Source organism: Setaria viridis, chromosome 2 (genome assembly GCF_005286985.2).
Source record: "Setaria viridis chromosome 2, Setaria_viridis_v4.0, whole genome shotgun sequence".
NCBI lineage: Eukaryota > Viridiplantae > Streptophyta > Magnoliopsida > Poales > Poaceae > Setaria > Setaria viridis.
The window spans coordinates 24,001,451-24,021,590 of NC_048264.2; the positions used below are offsets into that span (position 1 = coordinate 24,001,451).

The 20,140-nt window shown below is 42.2% G+C and overlaps 2 protein-coding genes across 3 annotated transcripts; both read left to right on the plus strand.

Annotated features, from left to right (window-relative positions):
- The first annotated feature begins 2,897 nt into the window (after nucleotides 1-2,897).
- On the plus strand, nucleotides 2,898-7,858 carry LOC117845166 (uncharacterized). Of its 2 annotated transcripts, none has more exons than XM_034726103.2 (6): nucleotides 2,898-3,397; nucleotides 5,019-5,095; nucleotides 5,187-5,241; nucleotides 6,383-6,452; nucleotides 6,575-6,641; nucleotides 7,283-7,858. In XM_034726103.2, exons 1-6 carry the CDS (start codon nucleotides 2,914-2,916, stop codon nucleotides 7,595-7,597), a joined length of 1,068 nt encoding a protein of 355 aa, XP_034581994.1. In that variant the 5' UTR covers nucleotides 2,898-2,913; the 3' UTR covers nucleotides 7,598-7,858. The 2 variants fall into 2 exon arrangements, with proteins under 2 accessions (XP_034581994.1, XP_034581993.1); XM_034726102.2 differs by having other exon boundaries at nucleotides 2,899-3,397; nucleotides 6,572-6,641.
- A 7,129-nt stretch (nucleotides 7,859-14,987) lies between these two features.
- Nucleotides 14,988-19,627, plus strand: LOC117845272 (myb family transcription factor PHL7). Its single transcript, XM_034726244.2, has 7 exons — nucleotides 14,988-15,297; nucleotides 16,377-16,599; nucleotides 17,295-17,371; nucleotides 17,463-17,505; nucleotides 17,583-17,640; nucleotides 18,184-18,253; nucleotides 18,851-19,627. Exons 2-7 carry the CDS (start codon nucleotides 16,389-16,391, stop codon nucleotides 19,331-19,333), a joined length of 942 nt encoding a protein of 313 aa, XP_034582135.1. The 5' UTR covers nucleotides 14,988-15,297; nucleotides 16,377-16,388; the 3' UTR covers nucleotides 19,334-19,627.
- The last annotated feature ends 513 nt before the right edge of the window (nucleotides 19,628-20,140 follow it).

Genomic DNA, 20,140 nt, shown 5'->3' on the forward strand with positions numbered 1-20,140 from the left:
TATACATAGATGCAAGCAAAAAGCAGCAAACTTATTCGTTCATTGGTCACTCTCTCATGGCGCCAAAGAAAAAAGGGCTAATTGGCAATAGGCGATGGAATCAGGGGAATAGAAGATGTTGGGTAAAAAACATCGTTGGGAGCTGATGAATACAAATCGCATAATTGGCTAGTTTGCGCTACCTTTTTCACGATCGATTGGTGTGCTGATCCCAATGAGAAACAAGCTAGGTGCTACCCCACAGCAAGCTAGTTGATATTTGCAACTAGTGACACATCTTCTCTGCTCCATCCATCCCAAATTACTATTTGGTTTTTACTACGCACCTAAATATATATTATGTATACGTAGCAAAAGCTATGTATCTAAAAAAAGTCAAAACGAATAGTAATTTGAGATGGAGGGAATAGTTATAAAAAAGCTCCATATCTTCTTTTGTTATTTAGATTCAGAATTATCCAATAATCCCAACTTGCATCTTCACTCTCAACAGGCATGCAGTTTGAGATCATTTGAATTAAATGACAAGAGAAGATGAGGAACTTTTTTTTTTTTGGGGGGGGGGGGCAGGGGCCTGGCCACCCTAATGCTCCGGTAAACCAGGGAGAGGACATCCTAATCCCTTTGTTAATCACCCTGATTAGCGTCAAAGTAGCCCAGTATTACCTAACAGTTTGTCAGGCGAATTCAGTGCTGTCAATTTCGACTCGTTTTCCGTGCCGTCTATTCGCCGTGCGCGACGTCTCTGCTCCCGCAGAACCTCGGCTCCGTCTCTGGTCCTCCGCTTGGCAAGAGGCAAGAGCCCGAGTCACGGTGCCTGTCTCACTCAGATCTGTAAAACAAGCAACTGATAAAAGAGAGGAATCGTGCTTACCAATTACCATTGATGCATGCATGTCTGTCTAATCAGTGAAGAAATACACAGTAAACAAGGCTTGGCGAACGCCTGGAAGCAGCAGCCTGGACCCTGTAGGCGGAGTGGGGAAGAAACGCTGCAGTGTCGACAGCAGAAGCAGATCCAGCGCGCAGGCTGGTTACACTCCAGCCGCCGCAGCGGCATCGCCACCATCAGGGGCTCCGCCGGAGCAAGATTCGAGCCCGGAGCCAGCCGCCGCCAACGCAACCTGCGTTCTTGTGCTGCTGCCACCGCGCCCTTCCGCTCCTTTGCCGGCGCCATTGCTCCCTTTCGTCGTATGTCGGTGTCACAATATTTAGGCGTAGGCGCAGCGGATCGGGAGTCGCCGGCGACGACGGGAAGCGAGGCGTACAACGGGTGTCAGGGCGGGCGACATGTTCCGGAGCACGAGCGACGGCGGCCTTCTCTCTCAGTCTCTCGTCATTTAATGACGTACACGTTGGATAGTTTTGCTGAGGTGGCACTGTATAGACAACATCTGTCTAACGGTTGTACATGCCTTAAACGTCCGCTGCTGCTGTTGCCATCTAACCAACGCAAAATGATGATTTAATTGGATCAGCTAGGCAGTAGAGTTTAATTAAATTAATCAATTGACAGTTGTCTTGTTTGGTGCTTGGATTGAATAATCAATTGACAGTTGTCTTGGAATTTCCCCTCAAATTTCAATCTTTAAGCTTTAACCGATCATTTAGCTAGATGTATACGGGGGATAAGGATCCTAACACTTAGCTAATTACTAGACAATTGTGTCACGCAACTCATGTTGATTTACTTTATTATCTGTGCTCTATTCAAACTATTATACATGTGTGTGTATATGTCATCATATTGTTGTCACCTTATACCATTGCCGGTTTGGGCCCCCTACGTCCAAATCCTAGCTACGCCCCTGCTTAAAATTTTAAGGCTAGATGTATAAGATGTGCGGTACTTAGTTGGTAGTTGCTTAGCATAAACAATATTCTATTAAGCTTGAATCTAATCTCTGCCCAAACCAATGTGTTCAGATTCTCACTATTGATTTCGAGCACAGTTTTTGGCTACATTATTGCAACAGTGCACAGCATAACTGAATACAGCAATCACAACTTTTTCGTACAGCATACCATTCCTAGGTAGTTTTTTTTTGGGGGTCAAATACACGTGGGTATCTCCAACACAACACAATTGCAGTATAATGTTCTCGGTTAACATCAAACAAGAATTGTAAATAGAAATAGGATCTGCATACGCATGTTTTTTAAGGGGTGCGTACGCAATTACGCATGTTTTCATAACAATAAACTAAGCCATTTTAGCAAATGACTATTCATTAAATACTTGGTTTTGGGGGCCTCGAGGCCCAACCTTATCGGCCGAGGATAAGCCCAAGATGGGTATCTTTTTCTGCCCAGGCTAAAGTTCAACCCGGCCCAACATCGAGATCAATCGACACGAGTACTAATGGAACGCCATCTATATTTCTTTATCCGGAAACATGATGACGTCTGGATTTAGACATGAGCATGTGCAAGACAATATTTTGCAAGCAAGGAACAAAAGAAAACGGAAAAAGAAAACCCTAAACAATTGGAGAGGAGGCACCCATCAGTCTCTGTTCAGGTTGAGCCCTCGCATGTGCCGTCATCCACTAGCTCTTATTTTAAGAATTAATAGATCTGACTATTAATTATTTCAGCCCAATTGCCAATTTGGCGTCACCAAACAGCAGAGTAGGAGGAGTGAGAAGCACAAGTACAAAAAGCCAAAAGGGTGATGAAATTTCCATGCCCCAATGATTGTGCAGTCACCAACAACTCAGGATTTCATTCTACTCCAATCAAACGAGATAAAGAAATCATTTTTAAACGCTGTGTTGTTCATGTCTTTGAGATGATGATGGCTCTACTGACTAACCAGATATTTAAGTCACATGTAATTTTCCATCACCAGTGGCAGAAAAGGACATTGCTCTGCACTAACCAGCATCATTACGGCAATAAGCCAATAATGTAATGGGAGCCTTCCAGCTCCAGCCACCAGAACTTCACAATTCACGAGAAGGAAGAGGGGGGAGAGAGAGAGAACAGGGGGGGAGAGAGGAATCGCTGCCAGTGGAAAGTGGCAGTAGCAGCAGAGAAGCACGAACTAGCAAGAAAGGGGAGAGAGAAAGCCGAGGGACTTTTCCTTGGATTGGATCCTTCGCTTTTGCTGCGGAGGAGGGAGGAGAAGAAGGCCCTGTCTCTCCTCTTTCTGCTGCTGCGGAGAGCAGCAGGAGTCAGGAGGGAGCAGAGGAGGAGGAGATGTTCCCGCCTGGCCTGATCCACCACCGCCCAGACGGCCCCGCGCCCGGCGACGGGGCACCGCGCTCCGGCCCCGGCGGCGGCCCGGGCGGGCCGAGCCTGGTGTTGACGGCAGACCCCAAGCCGAGACTGCGGTGGACGGCCGACCTGCACGAGCGCTTCGTGGACGCTGTCGCCCAGCTCGGCGGGCCCGAGAGTGAGCCGCCCTCTCCCTCCTCCCTGTCTCTCCTTGGCATTGGAAAGCAATGCGTGGATGTTTTGTTGGTGCTTCCATGGGTGGGCTCCTTGGTCTTGGCGAGGTTTTTACTGGTATGGGATTGAGGATTTGGGCGGGATTGGGGCTCTTCCCGCTGAAATTATCGGAAAGATGGGATCTTTCCTTCATCAAGTTAGAAGCAATGCATCAGTGCATTCCGCTTCGGATGTCAGATTTAGCGTGTTCGAGGTAGGATTGTTCTTGTTTTGAGAAAGGTAGGATTGTATTGGGGGCGTGCATGGAGGAGTTTTATCTGCTTTCATGCTTTGGAGCTGGGATGCAGTGATAATCTTGAGGGATGTGTGATTCATTTCTGCTGCATTTGGGGAAGTTGGGTCCTCTCATTGTCGAATTCAAAAGGCATTATGGCGAAGTATGGTGACCTGTCTTCATGAAGTTTTGATGGCAATCTTATGAGGCTGGCAGTGTGGATTTATAACTAAATGCTGCCACTGGAAGTTGATCTGTGGGGACTAGCAGAAAGCTGGTACCTTTTCTCTCATTACATTTTAGTAAGTGCAAGCTTGGCTCTTGCATATTTGCGTCTATAGGAGTCTTTTCTATTTAAGATTTCAGACCATGAGGAGTTGGGTTGTGATTGTTTGCTATGACTTGAATTAAGTTTATGCATTTCACAGTTAGTGCTTAGGTTTTGCTTTCTGTTCCAAAGCCTGGATTTGAGCATAGCTTGATCTGGAAAAAAAAATCCAAAGGGTTTTCATTAATGGTTCTCAATTTCAGCATACCTCCAGTGGACTGCACAGACTGATCTGAAAAAATTCCAAATGGTTCAAGTGAATTCCTGGAACTAGTTTGTTCTAATTGAAAGGTTGCTGTTCCAAAAGTAACCTATCATTATTATGTTCACAATGCATCTTTTTAGATATAACATAAGTGAGAAATGACACTTTTTTGCAGATATTTTAGTTTAGTTTGGACCTCAGATTATTTCTTTCTGCGGCATTGTCTAACTGAAATGTTACCTGCATGAAGTAGAGGGTGTTCTTTTATCTGGAAAAAAAATGCTTCTTATTCTTTGATGTAACACTAGTCCTTGTTTGATTTGTGTAAGTAGTGTGCAATTAAGGCCTACGATTTCAGTTTCTTGTTGTTTGTGACTGTTTATTTGTCAAAACATTTGCAAGCTAGACTTTTCACCAATGCCTTTTGTGTTTTTTTGTTTCCATGCCGACTGCCGTTTCTTGCACCAAATTGGCCGGTAAATTGAGCTATAGATGCCAAACATTCAAAACTAACTCTTGTCTTGTTGATAATAAAATGAGATGCTAGGAAAGTATGAGTCAAAATATGTTCGAATCAATGGTTTTACTATTTTTTTTAGTAGTCAGCAGTATCACTAACCTATACCAAAATTATCGCCATCCATTTGCATGTCAAATTGTCATTCCCAGTCACAGTCCAACCATCTTAGCACCTTACTAGATTTCCATATTGCTATTTGCCAATTGTTGTTACTGAACTATTAGAACAACTAATACATGTTCGAGTGCCTTATGTGAGTATGTTTATTAGATGAGTTACTGAATTAGTATTCTTGCAGAAGCGACACCAAAAACTATCTTGAGGACAATGGGTGTCAAGGGGCTTACGCTTTTCCACCTGAAGAGCCATCTTCAGGTACATAGGCAATAGGCATGCTTACATGTTTTTGAGGAAGTCTGAAATGCAGCATGTTTCAATAGTTGGCTTATTTATTTTTTGTGACCAGAAATACAGACTAGGCAAACAATCTGGTAAAGAGGGGTCAGAGCAATCTAAAGATGGTAAGTTGTGTAAAGCAATTTGCTTCTCTCCCTTTCTACTACATTCCAGGTCATCCTTTGATGTATTCAAATCTTTTACGTTGTTAAGTGCATTCTGAAGTCAGCACAGTTTGTATTTACATGTAAATTTTTTGAACACCTGGTATGCATCTTTATTATGGTTCTGTTTGGTTGATGGTCTTGCTGTGTTAGCTTCCTCATTATTACGATGAACCAATATACCATTCGTTTGAGTATACACTTTATAGTTTTCATGGGATGTATTTATTTATTATATGTTTTTGTCAATCTAAGTTTAGTCCACATAAATTGTAGTGAGCATGTCCCAAGGAACCGCTTCGCGGCAACTTTTAAAATTGTTTTGTTTTTTTAAGTGTTCTGCAATCTATGTGTGGCTACCTATGTACCATTTCCTGCTAACAATGGACAGAATTATGGGGAGTGAAAAGGAATCTCTAGTGTATGGCAAGGTTCGTTTTATGGTCAGTTGTTGAACATTTTCTCGTAAGTTACATATGAAATAGAGAAAAATATGAACAGGGACTATAGCGGTTAAATACATCAAATCTGCCATGTGGTCATGCCTCTTCTAATTTAACTGGGGCTTGGCCTCAAAGAGAAAAAAGCAAGCTGGACTTGTTATCTTTCATCTAAAATTCAGTCTGCAGCTATGCTTCTGATGTAATCACCACATTGTAGACATGCATAGAAGTTTCCAATTGCTTCCACATACATGCAATAAAAGAGAGGGGGGGGGGGGGGGGGGGGGAACTTTAGACCATATCATTATTGGGTGGCACTAATACCTATTTGTGAGTGCCTGCTGTCCTGCAGTTTTCACCTGAAATTATATTCTCTTTACAAAATTTTTAGTATGGTTTGTATTCATGGAATTAAAAAATAGCACTGCTAATTCACAAGGACTAATCATCATAATATTGTATGATTGTCTACTGTCAAGCACAAGTAACTAATAAAATGGGGAATACCTAGTGAAAACCCACGTATATCTTATGTGAAATGGTATGTAACTGCTTACCATATGTTCTTGTGTTATCTGTTTTTCTGCGTCAAAAAGTAAAGCTGGTTCTTTTGCTAACTTCTGACCTCTGTTTTTGGATTATTTTCCCCCAAATTGCAGCATCCTATCTTCTAGATGCTCAAAGTGGAATGAGTGTATCCCCTAGAGTTGCTGCCCAGGATGTGAAAGAGTACGCTTCATCAGCTACTCTACAGTTTACTCTTGTTCTTTTTGGTAGACTGTACTGCTAGAATAATTACTTTTGTTGTGATATTTGAAAGAGTTAACTGAGACAATTACTTGCTGCAGAAGTCAAGAAGTCAAAGAGGCACTGAGAGCGCAGATGGAAGTGCAACGCAGACTGCATGAACAAGTGGAGGTAATTCTGACTGCTTGTTCTATTGTGCTCTTGAGTGTAACCGCTTGAATGCTGTAAGGCAACAAAATGCCACTTTAATATTTCCTGCAATAGTTTTGATTTTAACAGTCATTGATTTAAGACATGAAGCTTGGGCTATAATTTATTGGCATATTATCTATGTGAATGATGTGGAATTCTGAGCACTGTTTTATGTTGTGTTTTTTAATTCACTGTAAAAAGATGAGCTGCATTTTGGTTTCAGTTACGAGGACCATCCCCTAATAGAATGGGATATTGAAAGTTTCCGTAAGACTCTAACTCTTGGCTGAAGGCTGAATTGCTAAAGAATGTTTTCAGTTTTGCTACCCTATGTTTAGACAATACGGTGGCGTCCGAAAAATATAACTGAACCCTGTGATAACCAATGATGATCTTATAAGCTGATCTTAACTTAAGCATTGTAAACAGCAGGTCCTTCAGAAATTCTGCTGTTAACCGCATGTTAGATGCATGTGTTTGTTACCCATTCCTGCAATTGTGCTTCTTAAAATTTAAAGGCATTTCAAGAACGTCAAGTTACATCATGAACTAATTGCCTTGTCCTAAACGTCATATAGTTAAAAACAGAACAAGTATTTGACTGGTTTTCCTGTGGCCAGGTCCAGAAGCGTGTGCAGATCAGAATGGAAGCGCTTCAGAAGTACATTGATAGTATTCTGGAGAGTGCATGCAAGATGGTCACTGAGCAGTTCGCCTCAAGTGGCTTCAGCATCTCCGACCCTGATCTCCCAGAGATATCCCCTGGTGGGGTTATGTGTGGTCCCACTGACACGTTGAGCTCTTCTGTCTTCAACCAGCTCTCTGTCAGTTCAATTGACTCGCACAGTCCAGGAGGCAAGCCTTCTCCCTCGGGCATCGAAGGACCACCAATGCTCCTCCAGAAGTCGCCTGAGCTCAAACGGAGGTCCTCTTGAGCTGTGTTGACAAAATCTGAGGGTATTTCTGGCTTCCTTGTCTTTAGTAGTAATGTCAAATGTCGTCGTGACAAGGGAAATGATGGTCTAATCTTGTAGTAGCTGACTTGTTCTCTTGTTAGTGCCTGCCAGAGTGCCAGGTAGCAGGGTCTGCTCTTTTATTTGATCAATCAAAAGAAACCTATGTTCATATGAACTACCTGAAGTGCTAGAACAAGTGTCTTTCCTGATATTATTACTGTCATGAGATTATGGTTCTAACGAACTTAGCACACTTGAAAGGTTGACTCATGTGGCATGTCCTTGCGTTAGTGCATGTATGCACAACTATTTTATGTCGGACATGTTACCACTAACCACCCTGTGTTTCATGACTTCCTATTGTCCAAAATTGCTTCAGAAATCCAGAGTCCATGCAGGCTTCTATCAGAAAGAAACTAATAGTTGCCGCAATTTACCTTTGTTTTATTAAATAATGAATAATGATGTTAAAGACTCTTTCTGTGCTTCTTATTCTTTTTTTAATATATAACCAGTAGGGGTTTCTCCTGGAGAAAGAATTACTGTCAAAGTCAACTGATTAGATGGATAGCTTGCAAGTGCGTATGCTAGGTCACTGGTACAAAACAGCAAATCCAACAGGTGCAATGTAACGCGTCCAAAATGTCCAATGATTGAAAGTGGCTAATCAAGTGAACTTGTCAGCTCCTCCTTTTCACAATTTCCTTAGTTACTCTAACCACGTATTACTGCTCGATTATTTTCATCGAAGCAACCTTCGTAAACTGAACTGATTGATAACAAGTTCTTCTAAACACTCCTCTGCACAAATTTGCACAGTCTACAGAGCATGTCACCATAGCAGCTTTGGCACCACTCAACTCAAATTCAAAGTCCTTTCTCCTAAGCTACTGTTCAATTATCGATCGCAATTTCCTCTAATGATAACTTCTATCGATTTGCAAATCACAAATGCATGTCCCTTTTGTGTGCGACGTCGCTGTCCTAATGTTAACGTATGCTCAATTTGTTATACCCTAATGGCCAAATAAGCCGTTCCACACCACATAGATCAGTGTGTATTCAAGGGGGAAACCAACATTGCCCACACAGCAGTGACTTGTCCAACGGAGAGCAAGGGAATATTCGCAGCATCGCGCCGAAGATGCCCGCAACGGATGCCTCCAACCCCCAAAATACAATAACCGTTGGGTTACTGTCCACAGCGACCAGCTGGTTTCCAACTAGCTAGTGCAAAACAGAAGAGTTTACGTAGTCCAACTAGTACTATATTGGGAGAGTTGATCCCTTTTTCCAATAATTATTAGGATAACTTAATAACTCACCTCAACTCTCCCTAAATAAAAGAAAAAGTTGTGACTTTCAATACGGTAGTTGGATTGGAATGAGATTATTGGGAGACTGCAAAAGCAACTCTCCCAGTAATGATGAAAGTGATATTGAGATATCCCTATTAACTAGTTATTGAAAAATATTTATTAGAAAACTGTTGGCGATGCTCTAATAACGGGTAGGAGGCTTATCATCTCAAGATGAAATCGAGGTGCCTTGGCCTGCAACAGATGTGATAGTTCCAACCAGGATGGTAATTCTAAAGGAGCTGCACTTGGACAGCACACGTAAGTTGTAGCTTGAAGTATTCTTGAATGAGGGCAATTGTTGCTATCGAGGGGTGAAAATGTGCGCAATAATATACCCGAGGTCTAGTTGCAAGTATAGGTCGGTTTGTTTGAGTTTCTAAGTAGCTTCTTATATGAAAAGTTAGAATCTTAAATAAATAAATAAATAAATAAATAGTGAATTTCTCATGCAGCTTTCGAAAAGTTAGAAACTCAAAAAACTAGGTTTATATGAAACGCTAAGAAATTCAATTTTCTAAACTTTTCATTGCTTTCTGAACCCAGAAAGCCAAAAATATTTTCTAAAAGTTATTATTAGCTTTTTAGAAACAAAAAACACCACCAGCTTTTCGGGAAAGCTCCAAAAATTGCAGCTTAAACAACACAGGCCCACAATTGGCAAAGAAAAAAAAGTCCCCCTTGAATATTTTGTGAACGTTGAAGAATATTATCGTGTTTATCGGTGTTTGCTTCGAACCCACTTTGATTGGGAATAAAGGGAGGAGGGAGACAAACATATACCCTAGATATATAGCTGGGGCTTTAGAGTAATGATAAAAACATGAATAAATTAGAATGGTGCTTTCTCATCCAGGTATATGAACTCTCCTAATCATCATATAGATTATTCAACTTTTCAAGTGGTTTATTGTAAGTTCACTCGAGGTTCCAATCATGGATTTGGATTCACACCTGGAATGAAAACATTTGCAAAGTTAAAGGACCCGGATGACACTTTGAAAATTCATGAACCCAAATGAGAATGTGAAATTGTTTAGTCGTGCATTTCGCTCAAATAAATTAATTATATTTATTGTAATTGCGATTTTTCACATGGATATTTGCTCCACCGTAATGCCTCAGCCTGTTAGTATTTCCCCTATAACCTCAAACTTTTGGCCCGTACTAATCGATGCATACTAAATCAAAAACTCCTCGTACTAATGCTATAATTCCATTCTTTTTTGGATAGAGAAAGTACGAGTGACCATATCCAGCAATGATGATCGGATATGGCATACCCTGTAGTGTAAAATCAACTCCATGGTAATTCAAATACTCACACTGTTTTTCCCAAAATACTCCCAGATACATATAGTGAAAATAACTTTTTTTGAGTGCCACGCACAGAGCATCATCCATATACATAAAACCATTTCTTCCACGAAATCTATCAGCACAACTTGGCTAGGATCAGCCTTCAGATACTGCTCACGCCAACTTATTTTAGGGAAAGAAACAGCATGGGCGGACAAGCAGAGGAATGCAAAGCAAAGGTGCAGAGAAAGAGCCACTATACTTTGTTGCAGAAGCCTTGGACTGTTGCGCATCTGGACCAATTAGCACTTGCCAACTGGACAGGGCACACAGCTAGCTTTTCTAGTCCGACGTGGCATCCATGCCGTGCGCGGGGTCCACGCCATTGGCCAGAAACCGAGAGCTGTACTCGCTGTCGTAGGGCATAGGCTGCAGCTGCTGCCATAATCGCAATCATATGGTTGATCAAGTCTAGATTCATGGACGGCTCTGCTAATCGCGGGCAAAACACGTCCAGGTTCAAGACGGCTCCTTGATTCTGCCCTAATGCGTAACCCTCGGTTCCAAATTGCATGTCATTTTAGATTTTCTATGGGCATAATTTTTACTATGCACCTAATCACAATCATATAGTTGATCATGTCCAGATTCATGGACAACTCTTCTAATCGTGGGCAACACACGTCCACGTTCAGGACAGCCCTGATTCTGCCTAATACGTACCACCTCCGTTCCAAATTGTAGGTCATTTTAAGTATTTTATGAGCATAATTTTTACTATGCACCTAGATATAGTGTAGATGGTAGTGCGAGTTTCTATTGATATAGCAGAAAAAAATATAAGACTACGGCCTTGGGAGGTCATATGCAGGAAAAGGAAAAGCAAGGAAAAATAAATAAAACTATACTCACCCAGATGGGACATCAACGCACATAACCACTCAACTCAAAACCGCCAAACCCGACCGGTTGGATTGGGACATCAACGCGACCGCACCACCCAATCAACAACGGCAGCCGAACTGAAGCCTTGTCACGACACCTACCAACTTTCTCACGGCTCATGTAGTCATCGAAACCTCCAGGCGTGACCATGCGTCAACAGGGACCCGAGAGAAACAGACCGCACTGCAACGAGAAGGCCACTGACATGCAGGACCCTTCGCCGTAGTACTGCTGCAACACCATACTCCACCCGACAGAGTGATACCACCAGATCCGGACCTCTCGCGGGCTGCCTCGCAGTCACCACCATGATAATACAAACGTGCGGGGCCTCGCCACACCCGCTGTTGGACTTCACCTCACTATCATCGCCTTGATAAATCACCAAGTGAGGGGGCCTCGCCATGTCCGCCACAATACTCCATGTCACGGATCCGTTTCTTTTGTCGCTATCAGAATGGAGAGCAATGTTGCCCCGCTTCCCATAGTCTCTATCAAACAGCTAAGCCGCCACCACAGGTCGACTTCGCCTCATTGCTCCACCCGTGCACATAGCCTTCACCGCCGAGGTAGTAAGACAAAGAAGTTGCTTACGCCATTTTCCGACGATGTACCGCACCGGAGTAACCCAACAAAGCTGAGCCACCCGCCGCAATCCGCTGCAAGCCTAGTCATCCCACGATGTCATTGTTGTACAGTCCCACACCGTACTGACAGTTTCCAAGCAACGCCAGCCGCCGCGTCCACTGCAAGCAGCCAACCCAACAAAAATGCGACAACCCCTAGCCGCCACCAAAATTGCGATTGCCTCCACGTGAGCGCAACAACCCCCGCCAAGCTTGCCATCCTGCACCATGACGCCTTGCCACGCCGCAAGCTCGTCGCGGCGGGGCTGCCGCCACCGGCTGCAACCTCCCATGATCAACGGTGTCACCAGCAATGCCACAAGTCGAGTTGAGTCTTTAGAGACGACGCCTCCAAGGAGTGGACGATGCCAATGGCGCCACCGTCACTCGTCGAGAATCTGGACATGGTTTTTACCCAGAGAACCCCATGCAGCAGGGATCGAGCTCCAAGATGACGCCTCCAACGGGGAGAACGACACCCTAGGGCACCACCGCCATCGCCATCAGTGAGATCGCCGACAAAGGCTTTCGCCCAGAGCTATCACATCCGTAGCCACTACATGTACGCAGCTTGACACTCCCAAGACCGCAGCCATGAAAGCCCTCCGGGGGCAAGGGTGCCGTCATGCCTCCTCGTGCCACTCGTAGACCCCCTTGGTTGCACCACCACGACACCTTACCGCAGCGTCGGTACACACGCAGCTGCTACCGTGCATGGACGTCTCTGCCCGCAGCAGCCCAGGACCATCGAGGCGTGCCCCCGCGCCGCTGCCATTAGGCCACCTCCGCCGTCACAGCCCAACCGTGAGCGCTCTGCGCCGCAGGGCCTCCTCCGCACACGTCCTCCATTGAATGCCGCATCCTAGGTGTCGTGCCATCGTGCCTGCGCATAGTCACCTCCTCGCCCCAGATCCAGCTGGGACACATCGCACCGATCCGACACACGGGCCTCCTTCCGCCTCCACCGCCTGCACCCACGGCGTTCTCCCTACCGCATCTTGCCGTGCTAGTCGCACCCAGCCGCGGTCACTGTCACCGCGCAACCCCCGTGAAAGAGCATCTAGGCCCCTAATTAGGTTTTGGTGAATTGAATGACAAAATGATTAAATGAATAAGTTATTTGCTTAAGATTGTGAGCAGAATTTTATTCTCATATTCAAACTGTAATATTGTCTGTCTCATATGTATTATATCACTCACAATGAAGAAAGCAAGCAAATATATGATCACATGATGCAAATGTATAATCAATGACAAGCAAAAGTAAAGTAAAATTGGGGATATGATATTATGATTGATCTATAAGTTTCCAATCATATGATAGCTTGATTTACTAGTGAAGGGATCATGAAGTAAAGAATAGTGAGATTTATGTGTATACGATGAAAAAGATATGGGCTTATGTGTTACATATTGATCTTATTATTGGAAGCTTGCTATTCATGGGATATTCCATTATCAATCAAAGAACAAGCATTTGTTAGGGATTTCAACAAAGAACAAGCATTTGTTAGGGATTTCAAATGGGAATTCGTTGTTGATGTCAAAAGCAAAACTAAACTCAAAGTGGCAAAAATAGGTGAAGAAATAAAGTGAGATGCTAGAGTGAGAGACTAAGCAAGCTTTGGTTAAGTGACGGCTTGGATCATGTGCATTTTGCTAAGGTGAAGTGGCTAGTATCCGGGAGGTTTCAAAGTATCATATCTAAACCTTACCGAGGGAAGCAATGCAATGCATCTAATCTATTATGCTTGATAAAATGGAGTGACTTAAGGATTCAAGTATATCTTATCATAAATGATGGAAAATCTTAAGTCACTAGCTCAAGTTGGATGTGCTCAAGATGATAGCAATGTTGAGAGCCCTCAAGTGAATATTGATCAAAGTATGGCATGGTTGAAGACTTACAAGCTCAAGCAGATAATATTGTGTTTATATTTATTATTGAGTATAGGTATGCCGTACTATCAAGAAGGGATGCAACATTAGCTAATTGACAACTCCAAAAGTACTCTTAGTTGACCTATGTGAGATTGGCCCTAAGAAAACAATTGAGTGAGCTAACTGTCCCGGCTTAGCTGACTAAGGTCGGTTCATCGGCTTAGCTGACTAAGGTCGGTTCATCCATTAGGTGGACTGAGAGAGTGTCTCTGGAGGTTTTGGGACTAAGTCAGCCAAACCGGTTTGATCGGTTTGGCAGACTGGTCTAACCAGTCTAGGGGTAATGACTAGTTTGGTTTGGCAGACTGGTCTAACCAGTCTAGGGGTAATGACTAGCTTTTTAAATCAGACCGGTCTGGCAACCGGTCTGACCAGTTTGAACAGGTCTAATGGCTAGTTTCTGGTGTGTGGGGGTATTTATATCCCTTAGCCCCCTCCTTGGTGGGCTATTGGTTACACACGCATTTGACATCATCTAGTTTGAATAGGTCTAATGGCTAGTTTCATCGTCTTCTCTTGAATATTGAAGTCTAGTGCTGTTACTAGTGCACCAGTGCTAATATCCTCGTGCAATCATACGGTCTACACAATGTAACTCTGACCACCGATTTCTATAAGAGTATATTATTTTTAAATAAATACGTGTATTTTATAAGCTTATTTTTCATGATGAATTGGAGTATTTGAAGATGCAGCAAGAGGAATGTGGTTTAGTTTTTTTTCATCTATAACAGTATTTGACTCTTATTAACCATGAAGAACTTTATGAAGAACTTAAAAAGCAGAACTAGAGTCTCATCTAATAATATTTTTGTGCTATTTTTACATATATTCAGATAAAAGATCGTATTGTTTTAACCCTCAGGACAACATTTCTCTAAACAGAGTTTCTCAGGCTTATCTTGAGTTTTTTTCTCTTTATTTTTTGAAAAGTAAAGAGGTGAGGACTTTTATAAATGTCCATCAAAGTTTCATGTAAAAACTACCTATCATATACACACAAAAAAAAAATCTTGCGTTCCAAAAAGCCTGAATTTCGTCAAAACGATGATAAATAATCTTTTTGACCCAAAGTAAACCTTTTTAGGTGTTAGTCTTACAGCCATGGTGGACCTTTTGTGTTGGTCTACAAACAGTGTCGTCACAGTGACGCCATCTTTCCTCTCTTCTCTATTAAACCGACGGCTCATTCCCCGTCTCCACTTGAGAGCCCCCTTCTTCCTCCCCTCGCCTTTCCTCCACCTCCTCCCCTGCCTCACCGGCTCCTCCCCCCAAATCCGCCTCCCCCGATTTCCTCCCCGCCTCGCGGTTTCTCGCGCCTCACCGGCTGCTGCATCACTGCCGGCGACGTACGGGCCCAGCACCGAGCCAGGCCCACAGCCTGATTCCCTCGTCGTGAGGCGTCGCCGTTCCCCGCCCGCCCTCTGCTGGTGGCGCTGGGCTGGCGCGGTCCGGAGGGGAGAACCGGAGATCCGTCCGTGTCTGCTTGGATTGGCTTCTTCTTTGTCTGGTAAGCGACCCTAGCTTGCTCCGATTCCATGGATTCCAGTAGGCCCTTTTCAGTTCCCGGTCAAATCCAACCCAAATCTTTGCCTTTCGCTCACGCTAATTTGGATTCCGTTGCCGTGTGGTTCACTGTTAATCTAGTCCATCCCAACATCCAAACATGGCGCAAGTAGCTTCGGACCCTAGTTTGTATTCTCCTTGTTCAATGAGCACGTGCAAGAGCGATTGGCCGATCTCTCCGTTCACGACACAGCATAGGAGTTGGCATCAGCCCCAAATTTTTAGGCTGAGTTTGGTTACCAGTGTTTTTTTAAATAATTGGGTCTTCAACTGAAAGAGTGAATTCGCGCCCCTCTTTAGCCATGTTGGAGGATGGAGGGTGCTTCCTTTTTTCAGTTTTTCCCCTTAGCTTACCTACCTGTAACTGTAAATGGAGAACAAGAGCAGATGATGGTACTGCTAGTGTTTGATTAATATACCATTAGACATATATTGTGTCTGGGCACTTAGGTTTTTTTAGGGTGCGATTAGTCTCCTCTGGAATACTATTAGACATATATTGTGTCTGGGCACTTAGTTTTTTTAGGGTCTCCTCTGGAATACATAGGTTTGCTTGAAAGTTGTTTGTCCTTTACTCCTAGTTCCGTCCATCATGTTTTCATTCGCCTTAACTCATAAGGACCACACGAATCTCTGCATCTGCTAATATGTATGTATCTATCTCAGAGATGGGTATAAACAGTCACCTTTTTTTTGCTCTAATCATTAGTTGGTTTATAATTGTGCTTATCACTGGAACTAATCTTTTTCTGTGATTACTGTAAGCAAAAGTGTGACTTTGACCAGAAGCACTTTTATGCTGTTAGTGTTTGTAGTAACAAAATTATAACCATCAGAAAGCACTTCTGAATGTGAATCCGATGACACTAATTTTGTATAAACGATTTATGTCATTTAAGGCTATTTGTTGGTTGAAGATTACAAAGTTTGAATCTTAAAATGTGCGCACCTTGTCAAATGAAACAGAGGGAGTATCTAACATTTGGCTCTTGATGTCTCTCTCTTTTATTTTCCCCCCTTCAGAGGATATGAGCAATGTACTCGCCCAAACCAGAAGCTAGTTTTGGCTCAACTCATACCAACTCAGTTGCAAATCAGCAGCAAATGGAATTAGCTGGAAACAATATGGGTCCTAGTAACGGAGCAAATAACAATAACAACCTAGCTGCAAGGCAACGCCTACGGTGGACAAATGAACTTCATGAAAGATTTGTTGAAGCTGTTACCCAACTTGGTGGTCCTGATAGTATGTGCTCATGCAACTCTTCTGCCTCCATTTCTTCTTTTAGTTTAATTTTTGTAAACATATAAGCAGGATGTTATTTTTTTGTATAATCGCGTAAGCAACCTGATAACTTCTGATTTGTTTAGAATCTTACTGGTTTCCTAGATATCATGAACTCCTGTTGTATCTACTGAACTTTCTTTTATACACAACAAAGGTAGGAAAAGATGACAATAACATATAATTTCAAGAGCTTGCAATTTAAAAAGTGCCCTCAAAAATAAGATATAGACCATTCAGAACTTTAATACAAAAGAAGTTCAATTAACTTTTGTTTTGTCAAGCAAAGTGGATGAGATGTAAAAGCTAACAATCTAATATGCCTTAACATTAGGATTTATGAGAGCCTGTTTTTAAGTTAGAAGCAAGAACACACATTTAAGCCCTCCTATCACTTGGTGTTGAATTTTGGTTCATCTATCCTAGGGATGCAGTTTAAGAAGTCTGGGTCCATCAATTTTAAATTTTCCTTGTGGGTCGTAATATTGTGAGTATCGTCGAAGGGCTGTTTTCCTTAAATGAATGAAATTAATTGATCTGTGAAACAAGCAGCCAAATTTGTAACTTAGTTTAGCAGAAGTTTTGATGCCAAATAGAGGTAACAGGACCTGTAAATTTCTGCTTCTTCTAACACTTGAATTCCTCAAATGGGACAGGAGCAACCCCAAAAGGAGTTTTGAGAATTATGGGTGTACCAGGATTAACAATATATCATGTGAAAAGTCACTTGCAGGTACATTGGTTCAGCATGATGCTTGCCCTTTATATTTCCCTTTTTTTCAGTATCATTATTAACTCATTTAGTTCCAACCTTCTTGTTTCAGAAATATAGGCTAGCAAAGTACATTCCTGATGCTTCAACTGATGGTAGGTGAACATACTCATAGCCACATATTTGGTACTTGAGTATTATTTTTATTGTTCCTAATTTATATCTCATGTAGGCAACAAGGCTGATAACAAGGACCCTGGGGATTTGCTTGCGGGACTTGAGGGATCTTCGTATGAGCACACAACTCTATTTACTTTTGATTCACTGAAGAAATACATGATTCAAAGTCTATTTGTTTTTCCCTTTTGAGCCAACCTTTGGTATATTTATACTGGCATAGCAGCATGGCATGAGATGGAACATAGAAGTATGCAAATTTATGTCATATTTGAAGTTACTGGGAAAAAAAACATGTAGCATAATGAGTTCTCTTAACTTTATTACTCTTGTTATGTGTACTCTGTTAGAATAACACTGAGAACTGTAATTATTTTGAAACCTCAAGCAATAACAGGCCATGACTAGATCGAAATTGAAACCACAACTATGTTATACTGATTTCTGCAAAATGAAATTGCAGCCAGATATTACTTAAGGTGCATAAATGTTAGATAAGAAAAAGAGGCTGAAATAACTTCAAAATGACCAGTAGTGCATTATTTATTTCTTCTAGTGAGAACTGATATCTTTTTGGGTCCATTTTAGTTCTTTGTTTTATTTACACTTCATTTTTTATTCAAAGGCGTTTAATCATTAAAACTTTTGATTGACAGTGGGTTGCCAATATCTGAAGCCCTCAAGCTGCAGATGGAGGTCCAGAAACGGCTGCATGAACAGTTAGAAGTAAGTCTTTACTACATGTTCCAACTTTCCATCCTTTACCTTTTGTTGTCTTATCAGAATGTATTTTGGGATCTGGTAATATACCAGGATAATCATTTTTCTTCTGTATTCCATAAGAAATTTTATTTGTTGCAAATTTTTGTGATACTTGACATTCTCTGTGAAGGCCTCACAAGAACATATTTAGCTATGCCCTTCCACATTATCTAAGACTGCCCTAGAATAAATTGTATCCAATGTTAATTCTCATATCATTCATGATTGATCTCTGTTGCTGTGCATGTTATGTCAATGTATCTACAAATTAAAAGATGTACTAAAATCACCAAAAGATATAGTAAAATCATCTACATCATCTCATTTGGCTAAATACCAAAAATGAAGTTGCAAAATCATCTACATCATGTTATGCTTTTATTCTATGGTGTCAACTCTGGATGATATATGTTGTTCGCATTTTAATTTATATTTTCAATAATGTTACCAATTTGCAAAGTAAATGGGATGATGCTTGCAAATAGGTAGATGCACCAGTCAACTGATAAGACTATTCAACAGATCAAATACTGAGATGGTCTGGTTTTACATTTTCTTTAGGTACAAAGGCAGCTGCAGTTGCGAATTGAGGCTCAGGGGAAGTACCTCCAGAAGATCATTGAAGAGCAACAGCGCTTAACTGGTGTGAAATCTGAAACTCCTGCAGCAGGTGCTTCTGTCACAGTATCAAGTGATCAATTCCCTGACTCTGAACGGACCGAGCCCTCGACTCCTGCACCGACATCCGAGTCTCCAACTCAAGTTGGTGCTTCGAATAGAGACACTGGAGAACGAGCTGAAGCAACCAAGAGCACCTGTCATGGTGATTCTCTCTCCCGTCACGAGCCACTGACCCCTGATTCCAACTGCCAGAATGGTTCTCCTCCTGCGAGTCCAAACCATGAGAGGGCAGCAAAGAGGCAACGGGGCAGTGGTAACGAATTCGTAGATGTGGAGACTGATTTTTCCCATCCGCGCCACATCTTTGAGTCGAGCTTGGGCCCAGAGTTCGAGCAGTATTCAATGTCCTACTCAGGCCATTAGATTCTGATGCCCCCATCATCGCTAGCTTGTTGAGCAGGGTGCGCATGATCTGATCCATGTCTGTAGGTCCTGGGTAGAATGATGTTGTCTGAAGGTGTGTATTGTTGGTAGACAGAGTTGTAGGCGTCCAGTGATTGTATACATGACAGCTTATAAGTTCCTAGGTTTGTAACATGTATGACCTGTCTGCCGTTCAGAGGAGATGTTGGGAGGAAGATTCTGTTGCTGTGTGTTACTTGTACCATGTTGGTAATCAGTGTCGACAACTGCTTAACATGAAATCAGTTTGATTTACTTCTCTAATCTGTAACGTCTGACTTCGATCAGAAGCTGAAGTTAATTACAATTGTGGAAGGCAGGAACAGTGTTGTGCTGGTCCAAATGGATGCTTCTATCTTCTGGTTCGGTTTGTCTGCATGATTGACCATGTACTACAATTTGTATAAAATGGTTATTGTTACAATTGGTAACATATACTTCCTCCGTTTTTCAAAATGCTAGGTACGTAGATTTAGCTATGTATCTAAGACATAAACCTATATTTAGATGTATAGCAAAGTCTATAGCTCTGTTTGTATACATTTTTTTGGAACTCGCTTATTTAGCAAGCAGACTTATTAGATAAGCTTGCTGCCAGAGAAACTGCTATCTGAATAAACTGGGTGTTTGGCAATCTTGATTATTTTGAATAACCTGGGTGTCCGGCAATCCTGATTATTTTATATCGATTTTCTATCATAACCGATAAAATGACAGAATGTCCCTGAGGCTGATAATAGCTCATTTTTGTTGTGAATACGAGGAGAA

What these genes read in the sequence shown, in the direction of transcription:
- LOC117845166 (XM_034726102.2), top strand. Translation starts at nt 2,914, where the DNA reads ATGGGAGCCTTCCAGCTCCAGCCACCAGAACTTCACAATTCACGAGAA. An exon ending in ACCTGAAGAGCCATCTTCAG is followed by an intron (nt 5,096 to 5,186) that starts GTACATAGGCAA and finishes TTTTGTGACCAG; the next exon opens with AAATACAGACTAGGCAAACA. An exon ending in GCTGCCCAGGATGTGAAAGA is followed by an intron (nt 6,453 to 6,571) that starts GTACGCTTCATC and finishes TACTTGCTGCAG; the next exon opens with AAGTCAAGAAGTCAAAGAGG.
- LOC117845272 (XM_034726244.2), top strand. Translation starts at nt 16,389, where the DNA reads ATGTACTCGCCCAAACCAGAAGCTAGTTTTGGCTCAACTCATACCAAC. An exon ending in CCAACTTGGTGGTCCTGATA is followed by an intron (nt 16,600 to 17,294) that starts GTATGTGCTCAT and finishes CAAATGGGACAG; the next exon opens with GAGCAACCCCAAAAGGAGTT. An exon ending in TCCTGATGCTTCAACTGATG is followed by an intron (nt 17,506 to 17,582) that starts GTAGGTGAACAT and finishes TATCTCATGTAG; the next exon opens with GCAACAAGGCTGATAACAAG.